General features: G+C 40.0%; 1 protein-coding gene across 1 annotated transcript in view; it reads right to left on the reverse strand.

The window, feature by feature from the left end:
- Positions 1–18,383, reverse strand: part of unc13c (unc-13 homolog C (C. elegans)) — a gene marked incomplete at both ends in the record, with an annotated part of 85,137 nt that overhangs the window by 22,617 nt on the left and 44,137 nt on the right. Inside the window, 2 exons of the mRNA XM_079162216.1 lie at positions 10,475–10,560; positions 13,029–13,162. Coding sequence (XP_079018342.1) covers positions 10,475–10,560; positions 13,029–13,162 — 220 coding nt within the window. The remainder of the gene's footprint in view (positions 1–10,474; positions 10,561–13,028; positions 13,163–18,383) is intronic.

Consider the following 18,383-nt stretch of genomic DNA (forward strand, 5'->3'; position numbering starts at 1 on the left):
AATGTTGATTAAAACATGAGAAGCATACGTTAGCATATAGAGTATATCCACTGAAGTCTTGATTTTCAAACAGAGTCTCATACTCTGAATTAACCATAGAGCATGTTAGATTGTCAGTCTACAATATAGTAAATGAGTTTCATGTGATTTGGACAGAAAGCAGCACCTCGGTTCCTGCTTCCTTCTTCAAAAAACTCAAGTATAGATACACACTCACACACACTAACAGAAGTGTGCAAATATCTTAATAAGCATAAAACAGATCTGACCAGCAGTGTTTGATTTGCATCTGACACATTAACTTTAATTATGTACAACCTTGAGCTATCAAAGAATAAGAAAATAACACCAAGCTAGCGACGGTATCAAGCTCCCTTCAAAGGAAAGAAAGCCTCTGAATGACTGCAAACAAACTGAAGCTAAAATGGATTAGACTTTCATTGCAGCAGATGAGACTGCTGAGTCATTTAGTTTCGCTCAATGTAGACATTTCAGAACAACTAAACATTTCCATGGGATCTCCTGGAGGAGAGATGGATGGTGATGGTCCAAGAGAGGAAACAAGAGATGTGGGAAAAGAAAGGAAACCAATGAAGTTGGATGAGACAAAAAAAAAACATGGGAGAAAAAGCATTTATATAAGACTGCAGTGGTGGGTAAACTACATTTTCTTTGCTACACATTCCTACAGATGAGACAACAGCATTAAGAAGGATGAGAAGAAACAGAGGTGATAGGAAACATTGAGTAAGTATGCCAACATTTGCTGAATAGCACTCAACACAAAACTGAGAAAAAAACATCTTTCTTCATAGTACAACATTTCATGGCAATACACACAATAGCTGTTGAGATATTTCAGTCTGGATTGACCAACCAACATTGCTATTCACTGAGCTATGCCACTAGTATGGCCAAAAATGGCATGGGTGGTTTGTTCACATGCTTAGAATGGGCTCTCTTTCCCTCTTAACTGCTCTCTGTGACATAGCCATACAATCCCTTTCTCTACGGCACAGTACAGGAGTCTATTTTCGGTTCAGCAGCTGTTACAGATTTCCACAGATGAAAATGTCGGGTTCGGTGAAGCTACATCTGATCATAAATGGGTATTTCAGACACATTTGAGACATATTGGATTTGCCAGGTGTGAACTCCAATCCATCTCAGCTGTACTGAGACACAATTTGGCTATACCTGGATACAAGTCTACAGAAGTTGGGGATTTAAAGGATTGTGATAGATTTGTTCTTAACTTCACAGCAGGTGAATACACGGTAAGGCAGAAATAAAGACACACATAGACACACACTGTTTTGCATATCCAGGATTCATACATTCACACAACATCAAAGACGTGTTTAAATCCACGCATTGCACCCTGGCTGTCGTGTCTTAAGCCTGAGAAGAACCTTTGTGCTTACTCTGATGAATAGTGCATAGCTTACCAGCCTACACTCCTCACTAAGCTTGGAGGAAAATATTTATGTGTAATTAACATATCTACCTGTGGATAATGTATTCAAATGCACCATGCAATATTTTACTCCTTGGAATGGATACAATTCTGAATGCTCCACTCAAGGCAGTCTGATATCAGTTACTTCTCATTTCAGTACTACTTTTGCCACCGAGGTAAGACTTTACAGAAAACATTAAAATGACAAGGGCAGGTTGTCATATACAGCATGTATGTGTGTGAATGTGTGTGCACAAACACATATGTGTGTTTTGGTGTAACTTTAGAATAAGGATCTTCTTAAAATTTGTAGAAGACAATTTGTTGAAGACATTGTATAAGAAAAGGTGTCTAGTTGCCATAGCCACCAGGTCTTAACACATAGGTACACATAGTGTCAGAAACAGAGCCCTGATTAGCTGAAAATCACAGTACGGGTAAGTGGTCTTGAAACAGCACAGACTAACATCTTTAAATATCCCATGATACGAGAAATGCCTTTGAGCAGCAAGCTTGATTCAAGTAATTTGATCCACTTATACACTAAATGTCTGAGGTGTAGTTTGTTCAACTTGCACATATATATTTTAACTTCTAATTATATTCTAACAAATCCAAGGAGTCACACTAGGGGACTGTTTAAAGTTTTGCAATGTCCTGCCGATGGCTGATATGAAAAGCCACAATGATACCTGCACCTCAGGGTTAATTATTTTGGAAGCCAAACAATGAGAAACGGCGAGGATCACTTCTTTCATCAAGACCTAACCTTCAAGGCCGAAGTGGTTTTGATGGCTGAAATTGCCATGGGATTTAAGGTTTCACCTGGATTCACCTAGTCAGTCTGTGTCACTGAAGGAGCAGGTGGCTTAAACATTGTGAATATTGAGTCGAGATTGTTTTACAACAGACGGCCTGCAGGTATTCTGCAGCAGAGGCTGTGTAATATCTGAGCTGTGGTATCCACTCTGGCTGTGCCACTTACTGAGTTGGCACCGCAAAGGCAGCTTATACACATACAGGATGGACACACATGCACACACAAACACAGTTTGTCAACCTCTCTTTCCAAGCAGATGGAGGTCAGTTAGGAGACAGCACAGTTGAGGTCAGCAAGTGTTTTGTTTGGTGCTGCCAGACAGGTTCTGCTAGCTTGGTACAGTATGTGAGTGTTTGCAGAATGTGTGTGTGTGTCTACATTACATCCTACACATACACATACTGCCCAGAGTATATACCTGTACATAATCAATGCAGTAAGTTTCTACTGCCCCACATAATCTTCTTGACTGGAAGTTTTCAATGCATCCGAGTTAAGGCAAGCGTTAGCATTATCTACAGATATTGTACTAGACATAAAATCTATGAAGGGAGATGAATTTACTGTAACAAAAGTACAAACAGCATGAAATGAGTTGGATCAGTCTCAAGTTTTCTGCTTGTGTGTGTTACAGTTACAACAACCTATTGTTGTGACAGTGGCTTTGGAAGATGCTCATACTAAGCAGAAATGTACAACCATGGGAGATCCTGAATGTTCCATAAGTAAAGATCTGCCTATTTTATTCCTGTTTCATGTCTACAAGTAGGAATTTTACCTGGAATCACAAAAGATAATTGGATACATACTCTGAGAAACTTCAATGCTGCTAAAACCATTTGATTTCGAGCTTCAAAATCTGTGGTCTGAAGACAGGAATGTATGCCAGAGGTTAAAGGAGTGTCATGTTCTTGAAAAGCTTCCGTCTTTCTAAACGCTTCACTTTAGGAGTCATAAAGCTCGTATCCTCTCTCTAGAACATGGAGGCAGAGAGGGACAGAATGCGCTTCTTTGCACAATCTGAATGAAAGCAAAAGGATAGAATTTTCTATCCACTGGGCCCAATGTGATTGTTTGAATAGGGGAGAGAATCTGAGGGAAATGAGGCCGCAGGGGGCAGTGTTTTCAAGATACTGCAATAAAACATACAGAAGATGCCTAACTTCATCTGTTTTTTTTATTGAAAATGGTTTTTAATTTTTTAGAGGTAACACTTCCACCTAATAATGTTGGAGGCGAGAGACATTTCTGAATCTGAATTTCATTTCCATGACAGGAATTATATTGAAAAGCTGAGGTGTCAGATTTTTTCAAATGGGCAATTCTTCCTTTTCAAAGGCAATTTAATTCATTTTTATTGATGCTGTTTATGCAAATCCAGTCTCCTCATGGTGTCACATGGATTGACACATTAAAAATAAAAAAAAGCATTTCACATACTGGCATGTTTGATTGTGAGCTTTCCTTGTATCACAAAGACTATAGCAAGCAGCGCTACAGTGTGTTTTTTTTATTGACCTTGAAATATGCTTTATCCATTCGTAAGGCACTGTGCCCTGCACACTGTGAATTATGCAAAGGGATGAGAATAAACGCCCGAGTACCAGGTCTATATTTACCGCAATTTTAAATTCTTCGCCTACAGTTGACATATTTTGACAAACAAAAAGGAAAGTACAATGTAATTATAGCAGGAATGCTGGTGATCTTTAATGAGCTAAATATAGCCATGAAAAATCCCTCTTCTTGCTACATCACTTAACCCTCACCACTCTTATCGTCTCTCTATATTTTCATCCAAGAATATCAGCTTACCGGCTGCAACAGCTGCGTGCCTCATCGCCATCTTTCCAACAGGTTTGATTGTTGAATTGTCAGCTTAATTATGTGATACAGCAGAATTATGACTGTAATTTCAGAATGTATATAATGGTTGATTTTCTGTTCATGCCTGTGGCGCCATACATTCGCACCGTACCACTCTCCACTTCTTGTTCAACAATAGTATGGATCTTTTTCATTTAGTGAGACATTTGTATTATGGGCCATTGTGATCGGTACAGCCGTTTAATAGATAATGTGACTGGTCCCATCCTATTTATTTTCAATTTCACCTGCACTTGTCTGTAATCACAAATATAAACAAAAGTGCCAAGTGTGCCTAAATGTGCTCCCATTGTCTTCATGCATACATCATATAGCATTGCAATCAGGCAGTTAAAATAGCGCCCTAATATCTGTGTGTGCATGTCTGTGCGTGTTAGATTATGCATGTATGTGCATCTGTGCACGCATACACAGTAGTATGTGTGTGTGTGTGTGTGTGCCTTTGTGCACTGCCGGTGGTAAACAGTGTGGGTGGTCCTGAGGGAGGAGTAGGCTCAAGGTCCCTGGTGAGGATGTCATCTTGTCTGACTCAGCCCACAGGGACGGACAAACTCACAGGAGACTCACCCACTCTCTGCCGCATTGATTTAAAAGCCGTGGATATGATGATGAACTGCAGCGGATCTCCACAGCATTTTTATACTTTAATTACTATTTGGTGAATGTATCTTTAGAAGCGTGTGGTTGGGCCAGGATCATTCAAGACAAAAGGCTGGAGGACCAGAGTGGCAGCTGAGGCCGGTATGGTTCTCCCTGTGACATAATTCCTTCATCTTGGCTTCTGACCCAGTTCTGTCAATGGGCCCCCTAATATGTATCACAGGGGCCGACTGACACAGCTTTGCTACAACACCAGAGCCCACAGAGACACTAACTCATGTTGATGTGACTCAATCATATAATGCGTTAGGACACAGGCAAACTTATGACTTAATAATGTAAGAGTCCACTCTACTTCAGTTTGATGAATCACCACTGCAGTGTGATGTTTTAATACAAAAGTCTACTGCAAAAAACATTTGGGAAATCTCAAAACACATCAAAATAAAAAGCAATTCGCTGTTAGCTGAGGCACAGAAAGATCAGAATAGAATGTGCAGTGTTACGCAATGCTGAAAACTACAAAGAGGCATTAGAAACTGTTTGAGAACACAATAACTCCGTAAACAATGTCTTTCTGTAGGAACAAAACTATTCTTGCAGAGGCAATTCAATTAAAATTTTCTATTGAGTAAAGCTGTTCCAACAGGCTGAAGATGAGTAAATGGGCTGCTGGAGCATTGGATCTTTAATGACTTGCTCCAGGGACCACAGCCATTAAACAACTATACAGTGGATGTACAGCATGTCCTGTAGAACTTCATCCCAGAAGTCTAGAGGTGGCACTACTTGTTCTTCATTATATTAAGCATAACTGTGACTCCCACGAGTACAGTCTCATTATGTAGGAATCACTATCTCCAATGCATGATCTTTTAGGTATCATTTTGGCCAACATTTCTGAGCAAAACTGCTCTCCTGCTCTCTCCCTCTCACACATTCAGAGATCCACACAGAGATGCTAAAATTAGCAGTATCCACTTCTGCACCAGCTCTGGCAACAAAGGCCTCCGAGCAGGAAGCAGAGGATGCATCAGAGACTTCATTAAGTAATGCACATGCACGCGTGCGTGAACACAGACACACACACACACACACACACACACACACACACACACACACACACACACACACACACACACGTACAAATACAGACTCCTCTTTTATTCTCATTCATTCATTCATTCTTTCTTACTTACGTGCCCAACTGAACACTTGCTACACAGACACACAGCGGAGAAACACGCACCAACAAAGCAGGACATTCTGGCCCGCCTCCTTTAGGGTGTCTCTGTAAGCTGCCTTACCAGTTACTTATATGTGCTTTCTTATGTAAGCAGGTCACTCTCAGTTACTTCTATATGTCTGAATGAGAAAGGCTCGGTATACCTACTCCTACCACCTCATTATTATCGTTCATTGCACAAACAGTACACACACGAATGAAGGAGTATGTGCAGAATGCATATGTGAGCCTGCATACATATACAGTTTAACTGTTTAGAAACAAAGGCACTGAGAGTGATTGAGTAAATGTCACGCCAGGAATTAAAAAAAAACTTTAAAAAAACATAACAATGAATCGAAGATGACCTAAGAAATCAATGATTTCTTACAGTATAACCAATCATGTTCTTTTCTGTAGCCACATCTTTTGTGAGACTTTATTTGGGTAACATTTAAATACACTGCTTGTATTACTCTGCATGTCAATGTTATCAATTCCTGATACAGAATGAATTAACTGCACTTCTGTCTCCCTGTGAGCAAAGAGACTGTTGCCACCCAGTGCAGCAGCATGGGTCAATTTGAAAGTTGTTGAGGCCTAATGTGTTACTGATTTACAGTGAAATCACAACAACAAAAACTTGTCATACATTCCTTTTTCTACAACAGTAAATTACTATACAAGCAGAAGAAAATGTTAGGAGGAGCATCTATTGATGAGGCGCATTTTCAACAGTAAAAGGTTTTTGACAATATAATACGACACATGCGCACCACTCATACATCGATTTGTAAAACTGATGTGTAACCATACTCGTTATACAGCAGCAATGTATTATGAGGCACTCTGTAATGGTTAGTGGACAGGATAGTGAGGTATTGATGTCAACACAAACTGTAGTCACATACCTATGGCATTAAGTACACAGAATCAGCAATTAAAAGTGGGCTCTGCTTTTAAAGTTGCAACTCGCAAAACATCTGTTTTTTGCGTGGTTTTACAATCTGTACAGTAAAACACTCTACATCGTTATGCAGTTTATAAGCTGTCAAACTCTCCATTTAACCATTAACCTGTCTCCACTAAACCAAACCTAGAACTCCGTCAGCCAGTAGGACCAACAAGAAATGAGCAATAATTCATACAAAGTGCTTCTTTGAGGAACATGACAGTCATGTCCTCCTGGCACGTGTCGCTGTGGGCAGGCAGTGATGTGCCGACAAGATGATGCAAGAAGAGGGACAGCAAGGGAAGAGGGTTCAGGCTCAAAGAGCGAGAAAGAGGATATGTGACTGAGTGCATCCATGATTCTTGTCTCCTTGTGTAACACGGACACCCTCAGGAAAATCAGACACACAAACACACCCACACAAACACACACCCTACCGAAACCTACCTCCACTCAGTAACACCCTGTCCAGCTGCCCTGACTCAGATATGCAGACGTACAATCCGACCTTTGCTCTGTGTGTTGTTCTCTAGATCTTTATTGATTTACTTAACTGTGAATATTATCCTTCAAAAAAGTGTCCACGGAGGTTTTTATTGTTGATTATCTAAAGAAATACATTTTACATTCATGTTTTACCTGAGTAAAGTGAACGCAATGTGTATCTTTATATTGCTGACAAAGTTTTCTGTTTTGATTTACTGAATACAATAATGTTGCAAATGCTCAATGTTGTTTCTCTTCTGTACATCTCAAAAAGCATCTATAATATTCTTTAACATTAAAATAGATTCAATACAAGCGAATCTCCTGTATGCAATGCGGAATTCAGAGCACATCTATTGCCTCCAAACAGCTCTCAACATGGAGACAGCTGAACCACAAACAAACAATGGCAAAAGGGCTGACAGAGCTTTCGGTGTTTGGGGTGGAACCATAGAGTGGGCGATACACTTGCATGATGACCACGTTGATCTGGATATTGTTATAAGAGCTAACCACTGCATGAGTGCAGTGCAGAGCGGCAGCCATTAGCTAGCCACTGGGGAGTCAGACTCAAATTCACTAATATGCATGCATGGCCATGGCTATGTAAACAACACATGTGCTAACTCTGGATTTGTTTGTAACCACAGTTTAGAAAACAACATTTTTACAGAATGTCAGTGGGATTGGATTTTGCGCAAAATCTGCTAGTTTGTGTTACAACACAAAACATACAGAGGTCACTATTCTTCCAGTAGAGAGACACCGTTTCAGCTTATTGCATTGCCAGATGATGAAACAAGGTTGATGGATAATTCATATTCAAAATGCCTTTTTTTCTCTTTAGGCAAAGGGAAGAGATGAGGTAACAAGTAACAACATCTATGACAAAAGGCAACGGAAGTCTGAGTAACTTCGACATTACCACTAATATAAGATAGGGGCTACTGGTAGTCTTGAAGGCTGACTCCTTTGTTTTTCAGTAAAAAATACACCAAAGTATCAAAGTACACTTTACAAGGATATAGTGAATGTTAAAATGACACACGTGGAAGTGTAAAAAGGGTCAGGATTAGTGATGTTATGTAAATCTACCACAGAGACACATATCCATATGTGACACACACCAATGACGCTTTGTGTCTCTTTAAAATAAAGTCTGATGCACAGGCACTTGTATATGCATGTAGCCCATACACATGCTGGTTCCAAAAAGCAGATCATATTTTAAACCACCTCATATTTAACATCATATTGCATGGGCAGAATCTATATGTGTGCTCTGTGTGGGTATATCGAGGCGCTGCAGATTGCAGTGGCACCTGGTTACCATAGCGACCCAAGATGGCTTAGCACTTAGAAAGCGGCAGTAACGTGCACTGTAGATGAGGATAAATCACCAGCAAGCTCTTTTGGTGCATCTCTGCCTTCCTCTTACACACAATCTGAAGAGCATTTTCAATCCTTGACCTCAATCGGATCCAATGCTTCTCTTGCCGCCTCTTCTCCACCCCCCTCTGTCATCATTAAATTTGCAAATACCACGGCCTCTGCGACTTCTAGTTCAACATCGAGGTGGTTCACAGGTTCAACTTGGATTCCAGGAAGATATGTGTAAAAAAGCACCTGCATCAACATATATGTCAAAGTGGGGCCGAAGCTGATAAGAGCACCACGTGCCTCACTCGTATTTCCAAAATGTTGCTGAGGATGGTAATGTTCTCCCCCTAAGTGAAATATAAAACTACACACTTTGGTTTGATACAAAAGTGAGAGGACATGGTGTGTGCTGCATATGTCATATTGCAGGATTTCTGGGTAATAAAGCCTAAGCTGAGTTTGAGATAGAGCAGGTGGGGATTAAAGCCAAAAACCGGTCAGACACATCTATCTTCTCACCAGCAGAGCAGATCTTAGATTTATTGCTCGATCGCTGTGAGTCTCTGCTGTCTTTGGAAAGAAATAGACTTCTGTTGACAAAATAGTAAATTACTGAAGATGAGAAGAATCCTAAATGTGAAACACATTTTGCAGCACATTTACTGTTGAACTGTGGAACCGTAGGACTGCTATGGAATGACGGATTTACACTCTTGAGTAATTAGCGATAGTGGAAGAAATTGATTGATTGATTATTTTGGCTCATGCTAGATTACAGATTGTAAAGCACTCGTTTCATATGGAGCAAAATTCCCTTTTTATACCTTTATCCTCAAAACTATAGGCAGTTCTTATATACTAATTGTCCAGTTACAATTTAATATAATAATTTCAATACTTGTGTTTGTAATGGCTGCTGTGTATCCATAATTATGGTCAATTTTGTCGATACAATTTCAAACTGTTTGACTTACAGCTACTACCTAGCTACGACTGAAGAGATACACAGACACAATACCGGATGAAAATCACCCTAACATGTTTGTATATTGCTTGTGAGGATAATTGGACCACATAGTTACCAAAGTACAAGAACACACACACCTACACACACACACACACACACACACACACACATACACACACACACACACACACACACAGTAGCACACCTACACACTAACCTGAGCATCTCTTCTGTTTTCGATTATATCATAAATCAATTGTCTATCTTGATTAAAAGAAGTTCCAGTTCCTCTATAATGATCAATAGAGTGAAATCAGAGGAGTGTAATCTAGATAGGCAGTAGAGCTGACCACAGCCAGACAAAGCCGATAAACAACACTGTGACACCAGCCAATAAACAGCACTGAAAGAGGTACAGCACAGTAACACTTAACAGTTCTTCCTGAGTAGGTACTCAGGTAGTAGAAGGGACAAATTAGAATAAACTGCTAATTAGTAAATAGCTAACACGTAGCTGTTCATTCAGTAGTGACTCCTCTGGATGTTGTGCACATTGTTACACAATCAAGTGTAACGTGTTATTCTTAACCAACACTCAATCCATTTATACCATTTATTTTCAGATCTCATTCACTCCCTTACACATACAAGCATGCCTTCAAGCCAGAGATAATTGTCTGATCAGCAGCATTACTCACCTTCCATTGCATACTTCATATCCAGGGCAAAGAGGCTCCACATGATCTCAGCGCTGATCTTGCCCGCATTCAGCTCCTGTGGAAACCTGATGGAATTGAAACGGATTCCAATCAGACTCATTTCCGTACAATGACATGCTCGACTGGGTGGCCTGATGGCTTGGCCCAGCCTGCATCTCTAACAAACGACTTAACAGATGTGCAAGGAGAATCTCTTAATCTAATAATACAGGGTCATTTCCAAACCTGGTTGAATTGGGGCGGAATGGTGTCGCGTGCACGGGGCATTGAGATGAGAAAAAGTGCAAGTGGAAATGACTCCAAAAAAAAAGAGTGAGCGAGAGACAGAGAGAGAGAGAGAGGGTGGTAACCTATTTGGAGAGTAATCTGCTATTTTGAATGCCTATAGATTTTCAGTCAAAGCTTGAATGCGAGGTGTCAATGGTTTAATCACCCGCATCTTCAGACAGTTATAGGAGGACATTTATAGATGACGGGGCCTTGGCCTGAGAAAGGTCAATTTAGTTGGAAATGTTTTACTTATGCTGGAGACCTCGCTGGTTCCGACAACAAAACACATTTGACTGACGATCTCCATTGAAACGGAAATCATCTGCTCAGGCAGGACGTTGGCAACAAACCAAGTACACTTACACACACACACACACACACACACACACACACACACACACACACACACACACACACACACACACACACACACACACACACACACACACACACACACACACTTTCCTCTTCCCTCCCCAACCTAACCTAGAGCACATTCTTTTATGGAACAAACACTGAGATTAGAAGGCGAATTTGTGCTCCCGGTTACAACTGGGAAAGAACAAACAAAAAACAACAACAAGACTCCCAGAAACAATTGGTCCCTCTTTCATCTCTGTCACTCTCAGAATCTGTCTCCCAACATCAGTTATTCTTTGGTTTCATCATGCAAGTACGTGGTGCCCTGTGGGCAAGGCAGTCAATAAAAAAAGAAAATGGCAAAAATGACATCTGCAGCTACTGTGCATGCTTGTAGATGGTTTACAATCTACTTCGATGTGGTGAAATGAATGATGTTATGTGGTTTAAAATCCGCATGATGAGTATTCATGGGAATAATCTCTAAAGCTTCTTATCTTTCACAGTTTTAAAAACACCTGCAGTATCCAATTTTATGTTTCCAATCATAAAATAAATTCTGTATGTAGATCAGTCTATTGGCTCTAAAAGCTAAGTATGATTCCCAATAAATGTTCTCAGCACAGAGTAACATTTGAGCAGTTTTTCCTCTGGCAACTGCTCCCATTATTTAAAAGCAACAACTCCACTCCTGGGTTTGTAGTGAAAAAGCATCAGAGTTGCTGTCACTCTGGAACTTGACCAGGGGAATGTGGAGGAAATGGGCATGAATATTGCAAATCTATCATTAGACAGTGTAGGAGAGAAAGCTTAGGGCATAAACAGAGTCTTAATAAGCATCGTAAATCAGCAAGAGGAAGGAGAAAAGAAAAAGGGGGAGGCGAGAGCGTGAGAGGATATATGAGCGAGACAGAAAGAGAAAAATATGCTTCATCTTATTTCTTATAAGGTGAGCGCCACAGTCATTTGTTTGATTTTATTAACCAAATCATCAGACGGACGCAAACACAAAAGTCCCCTCAACACCATCCCCACAACCAGCCCTCTATCACTTTTTTCTACAAACAAATCTCTCATCTGTTATATAATTTTGCAACACTGTATTCCCCTTTTTATCCATCCATTCTATGGCTCACCGTACAAACAAAGCATTTTTTACAGCTGGCTTCTCTGGCTGCCTCCCAGCCTTCTTACGCAACACTGTGCTCATTCATGTCTCGACTATCAGTAAATACATTTTTCAAATTTTAGAGGGCAAGAAGGTTTTTTATATTTTCCCTCACATTCTCTAAAAAAAAAACAATATAAAAGGTTCAGGGTTATAAAATGAATCAACACGAGGTTCAAGAAGGATTTCTCTCCCTTGTCTTTTTAATCATGTGTCATGAAAAATGAAGCACAAATTGGCCTTAATTAAACCAAATAAATACAGAAATAGAGAACCGAATTATAAATATTGAACAATTAAGCAAATATTTAATTACAATGAGTTTTACTAAAGACCCAAACATCACTAATTTATTTTCTATTTATTTATTTATTTTTTTACAATATTTCCATATCAAACAAACAAACACTTTCTTAAACCTCCTTACCAGTCACCCACATGTACAGTATGTCCATTAAAACCCAACAGCATGACGCTTAATAGCAAGCACTGAAAACTCTCTCTCTGCCTGTTAAGTGTGTTTTTAGTGTGGTCATTTATACCTTTGAAATTAAATGGAGGATATATGGTTACATGCAAATGGTGTAATGTTAACACAATGTTCAACAATGCATGTGTAATGACAATGCCTAACTGTTTTCCAGAAAAGCTGACAGAGCAACTAATCAAGTTGAACATGTATTTAATCAGACTGCTTGGTAAAAAGGTTGGATGAAAAAATAAAGAAGTACATACTGGTTAATGACTGGGGTGTAAGCTGTCCGGTCCTCATCGATTACTGAGACCATGAGAGTGATGAGTTTTGGCCAGAAGTCCAGGTTCTTTATAGACGGACCCTGCTCTTCTCGGGGAATGTCCTGCTTCCGGCTCTACAGAGGATAATATAAGGATGGTGAGAGTCCAAAGACAAATTGATATTCACAGTTTAAGGGCACTGAAAACAATAAAAAACCAAAGAAGTGAACAAACTTATAATGACACATGGTTAGCAGACTTCAACTGAGCCTAAATCATCCAAAACCACATTCTACATCTCACAATCACAAGGATAGTTTAATGAAATCAAAGCCAGTTTTAGATTTTATTCACGGTCAGAATTTTTTCAGCAATAAGGTATTTACATTATGTGATTACAGAATAAAGTATAATCATTGTTAGTGCTGGAGTTTGACATCTCCGTGTTGGATTCAAACTACTGGCAGAAGGGATCCACATCATTTGCATTACTGTTTGAAATGTTATTTTATTGATGTCAGCCTCACTATACATATTGTTCTGCTGTTTGCTATTCATAATGCAAACTGAACATTGACTACTGCAACAAGTTGACAATAAAAGGTGTTTTTTATTGGGAGGCGTAGCAGAAAAAACCTGTATTCAGCTTGTCCACAAAACAAGACAACAAGACATTTTCTGCATTTGTTTTTTAAAGTGAATTTGTTTTAAATCTTGCAGGGAGTAATAGAACAATAAGGCACAGTGAGCTGCTAGAGGAAGAGCTGCAGGCTGTAAACCTCCAACTCCTCAGCGTGGTAACCAACTACGATCACTGTGCCCTGCTGTTGTGTGGAACACTACTCCCGCCATGCGCAGCGTAAAATCAGATAGTGATTGCTCACGGCCATGATAGAAAAAGCAAATTATCAACTGAGCTCTTTATTGCAACAATGTGAGTTTGTTCGACTGCATCGGAAACAGATGCATCGAACACACAATCTTTAGGATCACAACTTTAAAGTTGTAAAAGCGTAATCACCCTCTGTTATGTGCTTATGTAGATGTGTGAGTGTGTGTCACCGTTTGTTGCAGAAATCTCTGTGTGGCTGTACCTTGGTGAAAGGTGTTAAATATGAAACCTCACACTGAGATCTACCATCTGCTCACCCCACACTGAGTGTAACCACACTGATCTCCGGTCAGCACCTAATTGTCACAGTCATTCACTCTGCCATGAAAAGGTTCCACAGAAAACAAGCAGAAAACACAAAGCTGAGTGCGCATACTGGAACACACTCAGCCATACTGACAGCTCTGTATTTTACACAGACACGACAACATGCAAACACACCCACGCTTATGCTCACTGACGATGACAAATATAATCCTCTGTATGACTGTGTACTATGGGGACGTACCCCTCCCAAGAGGATGCAATACACATTCTCTCATTTGTGTGCGTAGTTCTGGTTTAAAGCAAAATCTATGCTTGATGTATGTTGGTGAAAATAAAATTGTGTTAAAAATGAAATATGTTCCAATCAGTTGTTGAATAATTTAGGTTGAATTATTTAACGGCCTTAAGCCAATTTGACTTCTGTGCAGCACGGAGAGGAGATGCTTTAGTGAGAGCTTGGGAAATGGAAATGCAACTCTAGTCAATTCATCATTGATCCAATCCTTACAACCCAATCAATTCCTACGATCATCAAATTATGTCTCATGACGTTGATTCTTGTTTTGTTTGATATCTGGTGATGCAAGGCGGACGTTTAAGATGGAGGAGCTACAGAATTTAATCTCACAGAAACAAGAAACGCAGACACGGTTTACAGCTGATTCTGTGACAGTCAGTCGTGTCAACCCAGGGTTCACTACTTTAATAATCATTTGGGTTTGACACTGCAAAAGTTAAGTCATCGAGTGTGCCATGGTCATAAAAACAGATTACTCCTCATTCCATGGGTGGTTCCATCCCAGGCATCATATTGATCAAAGGCTCATTTAATCTATAATTTGCATACTCACTAGTGTTTAATACATAGCAAGACATTAAAAATGCACTGCTTTTGCATGTGGAGCCAACAGGGAGCTTTAGCAGAATTAAAGACCATGTTGGGACTTTCAATTGAAGCTGAATGCATGTTAACCTTAGATTAGATTCAAGCATCTACAGTACGCACTACTAGAACTGGTAAAAAATGGCTGAGAGGCGAAACAACATTGCTTAGTGTCCTCATAAACTAAGGCAAGCAGCACCTGACACACATTTGTTTGGTCCATTAATCATGAAATTCTAAATATTGAAAGGTTAACAAGTGATTACTAAAGAATGTGAGCGATGCATGAGTTTAGATCAAAGCTATAAGAAATAGGCCTGCAATCCATTTTGGCCCCTAATCCATAGTTAATGATTTCAAAGAAGAAGGCCTGGCCTGGTTTGAGAGACCTGGGCCATCAGGGGGAGATATGCTGCTACAAGATAAATATGTGTTCAATTGGAAGCATGATATAATGAAGCAACTATCTCTGCAGGAGGTGACTCAGCTATGCAAAACCTGTCTGTGGGTGTATCATAGCTGTATGCATGTATGAAGGACACAGAAGGTTGTGTCATCCCTATTAAATGGGATGCAGTATGCATCCTGCTAAAACCCTTTGCTCATCTGTATTCACCTCAAGTAGGTACAAACACATTGTTAAAGGTGATTAAGTAGCTTACTGTCTTTTTACAGTCAACAACACACCCATGGGCTTCACTCTCAGCTGTACTAGGGGATGAATACTGTACTGAACTCACCGCGCAATGTAGTTTCACTATACTTCCAGTGGTGGGGGAACCTGCAGAAATATTCATAGCAGTATATCACTCCTCCAGAGGGTAGCTAGTGGTTTATGTTTATTGTTTAGCACTTTCAGACCCTGTGTGGGAGGAATCAGCATTACCATATCACTGGCTCCTCATCAATTCTCACAATGTGACACAAATTACAGAGTCTCTGATTGAAAGATGTTCGTAGAGAATGAGATCAAATTCCCAAGAGAGAAAGAGCTGAGGGTAGAACCGAAGCTGTTGCAATGCATTGTAACGCCCAGAGAAAATAGGTCGTATGTGTAACTATTGGGGGGAAAAAATAAACTCAAAGGCACACATTCTGAAAACAAACAATGTGTTCGTCAAACACAGTTAAATCAACCATTTGGGTATTGTTGGCAAATATGTGATAATGTCCATTAGAGAGATACCTATCAAATCAATTTGAATCACTTGCTCAGTAACAAGTAGAGTAGTCTTCTAGATCCTCTGTGGCTCGTCTCACAAACAGGCACACTGGGTCCCTGCTTGTGCACGCCTGTCAACATTCACCAACCACCCTCCTCCAAACCAGATTGCTTCTATTCATCTGTCTACTTATGCATTAGCATTTGCATAATACATAAGAATGTGTGCATATACGTGTTCATTTATCATAGATTTATGTGCATGCTACAAGGCATTTCGGGTCTATGCACCATCATTTGCCCATCCACATTCATTCCCAGTGGATGAGCCAGAAAGAAAATATGGTCCTTTTTCCCTTTGCCCTTTTTCATGATCCCTTTGCCCTCTTTCCATTTCCCCTCCGTCTTGCTTTTCAAATTCGTACTTTTCCTGCCAGGATTAAAGAAGCGGTTAAGCCAGATTCTCCCTGTCCTTCCTCCTCCCAGTCATTTTACACCTAAACAGAGGCAGAAAGCTTTGTTGTTTGTTATGCAAGATGCCTCGTTGGAGCTTGGAAATTTCACTGCCTGCCTGGCCACCGTGTCAGCTCTTGTGTCGCAGCACTCAGTCACTGTTAGCAACTGGAGAATTAGGGTCTGAAATGTGTTCCATCCGCTGAGTCAAAGGCTACCTAGTGTATGTGAACATAATAATTTAGAGTCACAGTGAGATTTGCTCTGGAATGTAGCTGATGTCTATTTGTTCTGCCGTGGAGGAAACAATGACCGAGAGGCTGTCAATTGTGAAACTGTGGTGGACGAAGATGTAATTAGGGAAAGTGTCTATCTCTCTGGTTTGGTAATTGCTTACAACCCCTCAGGCTGTTTGAACAAAGAAAGCTTATTATTCAACTTTTGAGCGGATTGCAGACATTATCTTCTGAGTTGGGGAGGCCATTCTCCTTGGGAAGTAAACCGTAAACATAATTCGGTGGAGCTGCCTGTTGCCTGATTATTTACTCAGACGAGGCCAAAGCAAGTAAACTAGCCCATGAAAACCTCCATGTGTTTGGAGAAGCATAACTGATGACTGGATGATGCTCTATGAGCTTTTAAAATGAGAACATGCCTTCAGCTGCTCGTGGCATGCTAGTTCTTACACGAGGAGGCAGTACGGCAGCATAGCTTCACTCCGGTTTATTTACATTGTTCACATTGACAACGTCTTTTTTGTGTTCATAAAGTACAACATTATCCATTGTGACTCTTGAGAGACAAAAGTGCCTTAAACAGATGAGATAGTGATTTGAATCAGGTAAGTGCTGCCTGAGGCTTGGCTGCTTTTATATGACTCTTCACCGCAGACTCTCTGAGAAGGTGGAACGCCTTCACGCAAAGTTTGCAATAGACCCGGTGAACATTTTTATTGTCTGGTTAATGTCAGTCATGACATATAGCCTATTGATTTGTAGCCACGTTGAATTGAATTGATATATTCCCGGCATCGTCACGCATCAACACAAAGGACACTAAAGCTGAAAAGGGATGTCATTTTTGTGACAGGATGAAGGTGATACGTGATGAAAGCATGACGTAAGTGCCAGAAGCTGGCAGGAAATTTAAGAAATGTGTGTTTTTACCTCGAGTTACTGACAAATGAATTGGAGTGGCCCCAAAGTAGTAACTCTATTTCATATTGTTGTAATGACTTTTAAAGGACTACCAGTAATTAAATGCAATTTGTTCAGGTATTCTACATGAATTTAAGTAAGCTACATCATTTAGCTCACAGCTCACTTTTTGCAGTGATGCATGTAGTACGTTCATAAAGACTCCATTAAGGGTGAGTTATCTGGTTAGAGTTGCAATATCTGCCTGGCTAATTACCAGATGTTGAGTTTCTAGTTTGTAGATTTGTAGGTTATGTAATTACATAAATCAGCGAAGCAGGTATATTGTCAGCTGCTTTCATTTAAGTTTAGCAGCTCTTGCTCCAACTGTGTTTACTCATAAAATCAAGTTAACATTCAGTAACATTAAACAAATGTGCCTACATTTTGATAGTCTTTGCCAGTATCCTGTGTATACTATCCATAAAAAATAAGTCCTCGTTAAAAATATAATTTTTTAAATATTTTGCTAAGTCCTGGTTTATGGCTTTCAACCCAGGGA

Source organism: Pholis gunnellus (genome assembly GCF_910591455.1).
Source record: "Pholis gunnellus genome assembly, chromosome: 1".
Classification (NCBI taxonomy): Eukaryota; Metazoa; Chordata; class Actinopteri; order Perciformes; family Pholidae; genus Pholis; species Pholis gunnellus.